General features: G+C 39.8%; 1 protein-coding gene and 1 pseudogene across 1 annotated transcript; one reads left to right on the top strand and one right to left on the bottom strand.

Annotated features, from left to right (window-relative positions):
- Window positions 1-348: 348 nt before the first annotated feature.
- On the bottom strand, window positions 349-5,233 carry LOC133726246 (O-fucosyltransferase 27). Its single transcript, XM_062153757.1, has 10 exons — window positions 4,673-5,233; window positions 4,158-4,242; window positions 3,657-3,727; window positions 3,479-3,567; window positions 3,141-3,384; window positions 2,880-2,992; window positions 2,696-2,786; window positions 2,472-2,600; window positions 1,787-2,337; window positions 349-1,213 (listed from the first exon to the last, which is right to left on the bottom strand). The coding sequence occupies exons 1-10, from the start codon at window positions 4,868-4,870 to the stop codon at window positions 751-753; spliced, it is 2,034 nt and encodes a 677-aa protein (XP_062009741.1). The 5' UTR covers window positions 4,871-5,233; the 3' UTR covers window positions 349-750.
- A 2,123-nt stretch (window positions 5,234-7,356) lies between these two features.
- Window positions 7,357-10,571, top strand: LOC133726244 (phosphatidylinositol 4-kinase gamma 5-like; annotated as a pseudogene).
- The last annotated feature ends 15 nt before the right edge of the window (window positions 10,572-10,586 follow it).

Raw genomic sequence — 10,586 nt, 5'->3', positions numbered from 1 at the left:
GGGGCACTTCACTGGCTGGCTCCTCCATCATGTAGATGACGAATTTAACTATTTCGTTTTGAACATTTAAAATTTTAAATGATGGATATTTAAACATACGTTATTCAGATTCACTTGGATAAGCTTCTATGACTAGTGCTTTCCTAACCTCCAAAATCGTAGTAAAACAATGAAACAAAAGCAGTAGTCAATGTTTAGCTGGTTTTATCGGAATTCTCGTGAGCAGACAGTCGACTCCAAAACAAACACAGTCCAGTGTTCTTGCCCAAATCACATTTGAGAGATAAAAATAATTGATCAACAGTGCAAGTTCTGTTTGAAAGGAGTAGTTAGTGTAGACACACTGAGTAGGAGTAAAGAATTAATTCAATCAGAAACTCTAACAAAGGCATTTACCATACTGCTGTTGGCATTGTTGTGACTTGTGTCAGTTTGAAGCGAAAGTGAAAACCCTGTCTAGGAAAAGATTGGCTAAAGCTACAATTCACGAACACATTAGGTAACATCAAAATTGGATATTGGGAATATATAATGACACTATATTGCCTGAAAAGGAGTCAACCAACCCAATAGAAATGGGCAAGTGCTTCGATGGAGTAGCAAAATTGGCGGGTAGTCACTTGTGTTTTTGAACAGTTGCTGGATCTGAATATTAGTTCCCATCTTGCTGGATCAGACAAATGAAGACTATCTTTTATGTACAAAATTGCAGTCGAGGATGTTCAGAATTACTGGGACTCAATTAGTTCACTACCTATCTCCACCCTCAACCTCGTCTTGATCCTCCAACTGAGTCTCTTCTTTGTTGCTTAAATCTTCGTGATCTCCATTATTTTTCCTGAAAAATAATCCAGATGAGGTGGAGTCATCCTCGTCTAAAGCTTCCTCATTCTCCTTGTCTTTTGTCTGCAATGTCAAATCATTCTCCATCCAAGCTGGACAAAAGTGCACAATTCCAAGAGCAGCAATAACTTGGGAGTGACTAGGAGTTGACGTTGAAGCATTGATGGATTTTCCAGCATAATCACGCCTCAAGCAAGAACATTCAGGGACTGGATGAGAGATAAAAGACTTTGATTTGGATATTGTGGAGGCTTCTAATAACCCATCAACCAATCTCTTTCTCAAATGCTTGCGCACAGACATCAGCCAAGTATGGTTTGCATGGTAGAGGTGGTCACTGATTTCTTCCAAGAGCCTGACGACTTCTTTTCTGTGTTCACAATAACAATGAAAGAAGTTAGAGAAAATAAAGCAAATCATCATCTTCTTATGTGCATATCTCTACTACTTTTAGACTTAGCTGTGAACTAATCACAAATGTTAAAGAAAAGTAAATCTTCATCAAGCAAGCAACCCGAGATAATTTTCTTTTCCTCCTAAATCTTATGTATCCAGAAATTCTTTTGTGTTAGTTAATGATTACAGATTCAGGTTATCCCAACTCACAGCTATCAAAAATAAGGAAAAAAATAGCACCAAGTATATATTGTGCCACAAGATAAGATTTGCTGTCTAGGAGCTAAAAGCCCCCCCCCCAACCCCCAAAGGACATCAAAATAATTTGTTTCCATTAGCATATCAAGCTTTCAAAGATTAAGTAACAAGAAACTACAATGCATTTGATTTGAAGACCTTCACCACGAATAGGCTAACAGCAGTTAACAAATCTCAAATTCTACCTGTTCAATCTGATTCAAGAAAAAAAAATTTGTATGATAATATTTACATAGTTTACTCATTGTGTGCATGTGCATGCAAACATATTCAGACATAGAAAAGTTACCTGTCTGGCCTGTATGTTTTTGATGCAGCTGACTGATAGAGTCTATGTCCCATTACTAAGCTTGCAAAATTTGGGTGTCCCTTACCATCACGATCAAATCCAGGGATAAATACATCAGCTTCAACGCATATCACGTAATCAATTGCTTCCCACAGTAGTTTATGAGCGTTTGTCCTCAATTCCATAACTGTACTATCAGGCTCATTATCACTCTCAGCTACCCAGCCCCACCAACCTTCAATGTTATATGATTTAGGCCTGGCTGGAGGCGGTGGAAGTGGGCGAGGACGTGGCCCTGCTGTTTTCCATGCTTCAACCTTCATCTCTTCCTCGACTGTAGGTGGACTCCTGGGATTACTTTCAAAGAGGTTAGCCTCACGACCATAAATCCTACTAAGCTCCCAGAGAATGCTGAGGGAGGTCCTATCAACAACATTTTCAAACATCGCACGAAGAGGGATCAATGTCCTTTGGCCACCAAAGATTTCTCCACCAGACACATATATTATTGTGTCCCACAAGTATCCATATGCACGAAGAATAATACCAATCTGTAACAAAGGATAGCGGTAAATTTCTTTGCTACTTATACTAGTAAAGTATAGGATCAACTTAACAATGTTCACTTCATCCCTAGGATGAGTGATGAACGTCTCTTTTGTTTTGTGCCTAATTAGTATCTTACCTCTTCCGGCATTAGTGGGCAAGAACCTTTAAGTCGTTGTTTTGCAGAATTCACCGAAAGATTCCCCTTGACAATCCCACGTTTTATCATCCACTGTCTTTTGTGCTGAATGAGTTCAGTGTGTACATCCTTGGAAAAAGAATCAAGACACATAAGCAAATCAAATGCTGTGAAGCGTACCACAGATTTAAAGTTATTGTGTGGTCAAGGATTGAAGTAAATACCTGGAAGAGTTCGGCACAACCATGATATGCCAAAGCATCTCTGGTCATTCCAGGGTCAAATGCTACAAATGGCTGTCCAGGGGCCCGTAATCTAAAGCAGCAGTAAATAGATGTTGAGAGAGAGAGAGAGAGAGAGAGAGAGAGAGAGAGAGAGAGAGAGAGAGAATGACAACTAGTAACTGACCTGTGTAAAATTTTGGTAGCAAGTTCCTGGACCTCCTGCCGGAACCGAAGTGCATGAAAAGCAACCCTACATCTCAGCCTCTGGTACTCTTCAAGATCTGGTGGCAGGATAGCCTGCATTGCACCCACAAAAGGTAGTAAAACATCAAAATGAAAAGAGTTATTACTGGTAGCAACTATAGCGAAAACCACAAACACAGAAGACTCAAGGTGGCAGACTCAAGTTATGGTACAGTACAAAAGAAAGAACAGTCATAGTTACCTGCAAGCATCCACCGTCAGACACAACTAGTTCAACTACTGAATGCTTCTTTAAAACTGGAAGAACGCGGTGCTTATAGTAGTATGGTGAAGCAGAGTAAGGCACTTTAAACGAGGGAATATTCTTTTTCTTCCTTTGCCCTTTGAGATTTTTAGGGAGGGTTTTCACAACTTTGATGTCTTTTGATAATGCTGCCATGAATTGGTCTTCATTGTAGAGATAGGCAAAACTCTTAAACTGAGAGCTACATAAGAACATAAGATATAATAAATCAACAGAGAACAGTCACTGAAGAAATCTGAGGTAATGAATAATTAAAGATTGTAATGAAAGGTAACCTGATGCCCTTGCTGCTTGTGGTTGATTGGAGCTCAGGAATAACTAATGTTGCATTAAGAAACCGAGAAATCACAACTACATCACATATCTGAAAAATCAATAAAACGCTGCAGCTGTAAACTCATACAACATTTGAATATTATGGCACATAAGCTATTCAAACATTACCACCCTTACCGAATTCCTGATCTCATGAAACCCGCCTTGTATCCTCACAAAGATAAAACCATTGGTATCTGAATTGGGATCTGTAAAATACAAACTACATTAATAATTTTCGATTATGCAGGTAATCAAACTGTAGAAAATGTGTTAGGTATCTTCAATCCCTACCCAAGGTCAAAATGTTACGTTGGCTACAAAGATAAACAAACATTTTGAGCCCAAATTTTGAGGTTTCAATAACTAAATTTTAGATTTTGGGGATGTAGTTAAAAGAACTGTTAGAATATCACTGGTCAGGTTACACCGAGGATCCCAATAATTCTAGCAAACCTACAATCCCATAACACTCTCCGAAAGTAAGATCAAAAGAAAAAGAAAACCAGTGTCATCATCAACTTTCCAGTAGAATTAATTTTACAAAAGAAATCCTTTTTGACCAAGCATAAACTAAATTAACCTCTACAGCATTGAACCAATACAGAAATTACTAGGAAGATGAAATTGTGGCCTAACCGGAATAATATCCTCTGGGATTTGCATCAGGATGCAATGATTCGAGAGGCCTTACCGGACCCCATAGCCTTCTATACATTGCACTCTGCACTCCATAGAAGCAGTCATAATTAGTACACAGCAAATAGATAGAGTGAAACTATACAGACCACAAGCCACATAGTATCCAAAAGCTTCCAAATTAACTGGGAAAATTAATGGATAAAAAACCACAAAAGGGATCCAAACTAATTCACATACTCAAACTCAGCTCATTACACAAGACCAACAAAATAATTAAATGCATTCTGTCTGAGTTTTTCCTAACAACCAAAAAAGACCAACATTGCACGCAAAACCAATGATGATTGCTTCACTGTTAAACTCCATAGCACTTAAAACCCAGAAAGAGAAAGCACTTTGCGCCAATAAAGCAAATCAATTATGGACAAAAACACAATCTTTATAAGAAAATTCCAGTACAAGACACATGAACACACAGCAAGATGAGATCTTTATGGGAATAGAGTAATTACAGTCTTGGAAAAATTCAAGCTTTCACTAATGGTTCGCCTTGGGAAGATTGTGATTGAAGAATGGAACTCTGAAACGCCCTCCTCAGTAAATCTAGCCAGTAAAAAGTGAACAAACAGAGAAATAGCTGAGAGAACCAGACCAAAAAGACCAACCCATTTCATTTTTGACTTCAACACCATCTTCCCTTCTGCTTTCATTGCAAAACCCACTTGATTTCTCTCCCCACCCAGATTCCTAGTTCTTCCCCAAGAACCAAACTCCCACAAGATTGCAGAAGCAGAGAAGTGAAGAGGTTTTTGAGTACAAAGGAAAAGTCTCAAACACAGATTCAGGACACTAACGTTTGAGTGTTCGAGTTGAATCGACCAGACAAAGTCTTTTCCATTTTATTATCCCATCACAACAAGCCCCACTCTCAATGTTAGAGCGTGGATGACACGGCCCAATGAGGAGTGAGAAAGTACTTCCCTAACTTGGTAAGGTTGAATGATTGAGTACTATGGAGGAACTTGGTTGGGTGCTATGTTGGGTTGTAGTGATGGGGTTTTGGGTTGTGGGAGGTTTTGTATTAGTTGTCTCTGTGACCCTGTCTACACCAAAGGGGTTTTGGGAATATGGGAGAGAAAGGATGGGAATCTCTCATTGGGGAAGGAAAGGGTTTTGGATTCAATTTGGAGATAAAAGAAAAACTTTTGGGGGAGCAAAGATGAGGTGTGGTTTAAAGAGTTGCACTGTTTTGGGAAGGGGGAGGATCCATGGAAAGTAAATGTGATTAGGTGAACATAGAGTTTTTGCTTGACTCTGAATATGAAAAGAGGAAGGGTACTGAAACTGGCTTCTGCAGAGGAGTGTAAATGTTTTTACCTAAAATAAAAGTGTAATAAATGGACCTGGAAATTATGGGCAAAAATCACATTCTTCTTTGGTTTTCTTGTTGCATAAAAGAATACCAAGATGCACAAAAATTAATTATTTAGTTTTACTCTACAATGATTGAGATCATGAGAAGTACAGATCAACCAACTATCATTTTATTCTAAAGTCATATAATGTTATGGAGCAAAACAGCACTAAACCTAATTGTTGTAGGATCATGAAAAAGAGTCTTCATGAAAAATAGTGCTAATCAATAATGCAAAACTTTCAATAGATGGAAGGTAGCTTGGTTAAAGTTGAAACTAAGAAAAAGAAAATATAGATTATTGCTAGACAACCTTTTCATTATGCCATAAAAAGGAGGTAATCTTTTAATTAGTGGTAATCTTCCTTTTGAGTTGTATGTTAGCACAAGGCTGTGAGCCAAGGCAAAAAGGCAAAGGAAACAAAGTGCCACTGGGCAAATCACAAGCATACTAGACTTTTGCCTATATTTGACAAATTAAAAGAATTTTGCTTAGTTTTGCCATCAACAATTTCTTGGTTTGCCAAATAAATTGGATCATGAGTCCTGATATATAGATGTTCATTGTTTTTCTAAGTATAAAGAAAGAAATAATCAGCTCACCAAGATCACCGGCCATCACTCCTCTCCAAGCTGCTAAGCATGTGATGGACAGTCATACCTCGAATATATACCTTTTCCCCATATGATTATACTTTCTACTTCTGTATATAATTGTGTTCTTCTACTCCCATCACGTGCCTCTGCAAAATGGTTACAAAAATATACACACGTAGATACGAACAACATGTGTATAAAACACCTAACAAAACATGTATACGTAATGAACAACATGCGTAAATTAAATCCTCGACATTGATACTCCTAAATTATCGTAAATTGACTAAAATGGCATTTGTACGTAAGACTTCGTCATCGGCTTAATTGGGACTCAAAATAAGAACATGTGATCAATGCGTCGTACTTTTTTTAGTTTTGGGGTTCAATTTTAGAAAAGAATAACGTTTGTTACTATTTTAAATGAGTGTAACCTATAACATTAGAAGATTCGAGCGTCAGACTTTCCTCAAAGCACAACCATTGAGTATAGTACAAGAACAACAACTCATAACGTCATTGTCTAGAAGAGGATATAAAGTCATTTTATCAACATCAGACGACGCGATACATATAATCCTCTATGAGGATTTAGCTCTATGAGGATTTAGATTTACCCAGACTTTTCTCGTTCCCCCCAACATATAAGCTTGAACATATATTTTCTTATCTTTCGATTTCACACATTATCATCACATATTACAGCTCTCTCAAGAGCACCCTCATCATCACTATGAATCCGATCAAAATCATCGACCAACTTCTCAACCGCCACTCCTCGACGGTGCTGCTCAACGCAACACTGTCCTCAGGCAAATAGTTTGGGACCAATAAGCCCCAAACATTCCTCGCCCCAGTTTGCCACCCCTCCCTATCCATCCATTGTCCTATTCTCCGTCCCGTTCTCTCTCCAAAAATCCCCAAAATACCCACAAAACTCCGTCATCCGTCTTCCCCACCTCCGCAAAAAGACGAAAAAGACCCCGTAACGACCACTCCTGTCCTCCACTGCCATTAGGGTGGGAGTCGTTACACTAATCCCCGCCCAGGCACCGCCACGTCACCTCCACACGAACCGCCTCGCGGCACGTGGCACAATCAGCGCGCGCCACTTTTTTTTAATTTTTTTTTTTCGAATTTAAAAAACGAGTCCCATACTTTGTTTTTTTTTTTTGGGTATAAACCCCCCATTTTTCCAGGTGAAAAAAATAGGCGAGAGTTTTATTAGAGCCCGCTGGAACAACTGACTGTGTCCGACGACGACGATCGAGTCTCCGTTCCCGGCGATATAACTCCGATCCAATCTCCCCTGTCAGTCTCTGATCGCCTTTCGTCTCTGCGGCGGTGGCTCCACGCAAGGCTCCGCCGTCCCGTTCCCAACCTCCTTCTCGCGCTCTCCGGTGAGTCTCGCTCTCTTTCTGATTTGTTTGATTATGAGCGATGCCGAAAACTTTATTCAGCGAACATATTTGATTTTGTAGAGCGCGATTGAATTTGAATTTGAATTTGAAATTCGTGATCAGTTCATACAGGTAGTGACGTAGTGTTGAGATTTTGGGCTTGATTTATGATTTTGTTATGATTTCGTAGGTATATTGTTTAATTAGCAAGAAATTTTGTTGATTCGTGTGTTTAAATTTAAATTTTTTTTTTTTTCACCAGAAAAATTGGTGAAGAAATTTTGGAGGGTAAATTTTGAACAAAAATAAAGGAAAAAATGGATTAAGAAATTTTAATTTGGATTGCATTTTTAAGATGCAGATTGCTTTTGGTGATAGTAATATTAAGAGCGGATTTTATTTTATTTTTTATTTTTTTAAATAACTCGTTAGGTGTGATTGAGATAGGAAAAGGAAATGTAGAAATAAATTTATTTTGGACCTGTGTGTTGGTGTGAATTTGTGGCTATAGTGGATTAATGTAAGGAATGTGTTGGTTTGGAATACCAGTATTTTTATCAGGTGGTCTGTCGGATGTAGCTAAATTTCAAAGCTGGTGGCATCTTCGATGTAGCGACTTTTATCAAGTGTTTCTAGCCAGCGTATTGTCTGCTACTCGTATGATTATGATTGGTTTCGGTGCAAACAACTTTGTTAAATCAGTGCCGGCATTTGAGATTGGCGTCTGCTTGAGAGAGAAGCTCTCTGCTGCAGCTGCCTCTACTGCCGGCATTGGAAGCTGGCGCTTCTCCGCTTCATTTCATGTCTCCTGAGGTGGATAATCGTGTACATTACCAGATGGCAGTTGCAACCTGTAGAGGACCTCTTAGTGGTGAGTACTATGGGAATAAGAGATTGGAAAAGAAACATTGTGCAAAGAGACGTGTATTTGTGCAGACTGAAACTGGTTCTGTTTTGGGCATAGAGCTCGATAGGAGTGACAATGCGCACACACTGAAGAGGAAATTAAGGCTTGCACTTAATGTCCCAACTGATGAGAGTTCACTGGTATGTGGTGACATGGTTTTGAAGAATGATCTCAGCATTGTTAGAAATGATTCTCCGCTTCTTCTCACCAGGAACTTGATGCACAGAAGTTCATCTACCCCCTGTCTCGCACCTATTGGGAGGGATTTTCAGCAGAGGGATCAGAGTGGCCCGATTGAGGTACTGGGATACTCGGATAAATTTGCTAGAACAAAACAACTGGTTGTCGATATTGTGAAGGCAATAAGAAATGACATTGATCCAGTTCCTGTTCATGGTGGGCTTGGAGGTGCATATTATTTCAGAAATTGTCGTGGTGAAAACAGTGCCATTGTAAAACCAACAGATGAGGAACCTTATGCCCCAAATAACCCAAAAGGTTTTGTAGGGAAAGTTCTTGGACAACCAGGTCTCAAACGTTCAGTACGGGTTGGGGAGACGGGTTTTAGAGAAGTTGCAGCCTTCCTTCTTGATCACAATAATTTTGCTAATGTGCCTGATACTGCTCTTGTGAAGATCACACATTCAGTTTTTAATGTCAATGATGGGGTGAAGGGTAATGTGCATCAAAACGGAAAGCAAGCAAGTAAGATTGCATCACTGCAGCAGTTCATTCCTCATGATTTTGATGCCAGTGATTATGGGACTTCTAGCTTCCCTGTTGCTGCTGTGCATAGAATAGGGATTCTAGATGTCCGGATTCTAAACACAGACAGGCATGGTGGCAACCTTCTGGTTCGGAAGCTTGATGATGCTGGGAGATTTGGTCAGGTGGAGCTTGTACCCATTGATCATGGCCTTTGTCTCCCAGAAAGCTTGGAGGATCCATACTTTGAGTGGATGCATTGGCCTCAGGCATCAATTCCTTTCTCTGATGATGAGCTTGCGTATATAAGTAAGCTCGACCCTTTCCGGGACTCTGATATGCTTAGAATGGAGCTGCCCATGTTTCGAGAGGCGTGCCTTCGAGTATTGGTTATTTGCACAATATTCCTCAAGGGAGCTGCAGAATTTGGTCTCTGTCTTTCTGAGATTGGTGAGATGATGAGTAGAGAGTTTCGTGGCCATGAGGAGGAGCCAAGTGAACTTGAGCTTATATGCCTTGAAGCGAAGAAACTGTTCCAGGAGGAAATATCCTATTGTGAGCCAAACGCAGGAGGCCAGGAGGAGTTTCAATTTCACCTAGACTGTGTGGAGGAGCTGGATTTCACTCGAAGTACCGAAGAGAAAATGGAAATTTCAAGGACTCCTCGTTGCGGATCAAAGAGTGAAAACAGAAGATGCTTACTCTCTAAACTAGAGGAGACTGCGGAGGAGGACATAGAAGATATTGAGGGTAATGAATTATCTCTAAGCTCTGATGAATGCACTAACCTAGTAGAGGATTGTGTTTTAAATGTTTCACAATTGTCAACATCGATGAAAAATGTCAGCATTGGCGAGAAGAGTTGGCATCATGTAGGTTTGATGCAGAAGAGCGGCTATGTGGCTGGCGCATCATCTGGAAACAGGAGTGCGAATGAGCAGCTGCCTATGAGCAGCAGTTTTGTGAAGCTGGCAGATATGAATGAAGAGGAATGGATGCAGTTTCTGGAAAATTTCCAGAAATTGCTTCGCCCTGCTTTTGCTAATCGCAAAGCAGGGAATGTGGGTCAGAGGCAGAGACAGAGGCTAGGGGCTTCCTGCCAGTTTTGACGCAGTATTTTTATATAAATAAGACCAAGACGGCGAGACTCTGCTTTGCAGTCCGGAGTCTCACCTACCCTTGGGAATTCTACTACTATGAAACAGTATAAGCTTTTTTCCATGCTAAAGGAGGTGAGAACCTTTATTTCATATGTTTTCCTAGTGTTTTTCCTTCCACGTTGTGTTGACAGCGTAGAGAAGTTGAATAAATCATACAATGCTATGTATCTTAGTTTGTTTGAGTTTTTAAACTCTTTTATATGGAATCTGCTCTTGTGCTTTCGCCGACCCGCTTTCTCCTAT

This window comes from Rosa rugosa, chromosome 1 (assembly GCF_958449725.1).
Source record: "Rosa rugosa chromosome 1, drRosRugo1.1, whole genome shotgun sequence".
Taxonomy (NCBI): domain Eukaryota; kingdom Viridiplantae; phylum Streptophyta; class Magnoliopsida; order Rosales; family Rosaceae; genus Rosa; species Rosa rugosa.
Note: the sequence above shows the minus strand (reverse complement) of the source record. Positions and strands in the feature narration are given on the sequence as shown.

Excerpts from the sequence above, each read along its gene's own strand:
- LOC133726246 (XM_062153757.1), bottom strand. The coding sequence starts at position 4,870 with ATGAAAGCAGAAGGGAAGATGGTGTTGAAGTCAAAAATGAAATGGGTT. Across the intron at positions 3,568-3,656 it reads TTCATGAGATCAGGAATTCG|ATATGTGATGTAGTTGTGAT; the intron begins GTAAGGGTGGTA and ends TTGATTTTTCAG. Across the intron at positions 2,787-2,879 it reads GCTACCAAAATTTTACACAG|ATTACGGGCCCCTGGACAGC; the intron begins GTCAGTTACTAG and ends CTGCTGCTTTAG.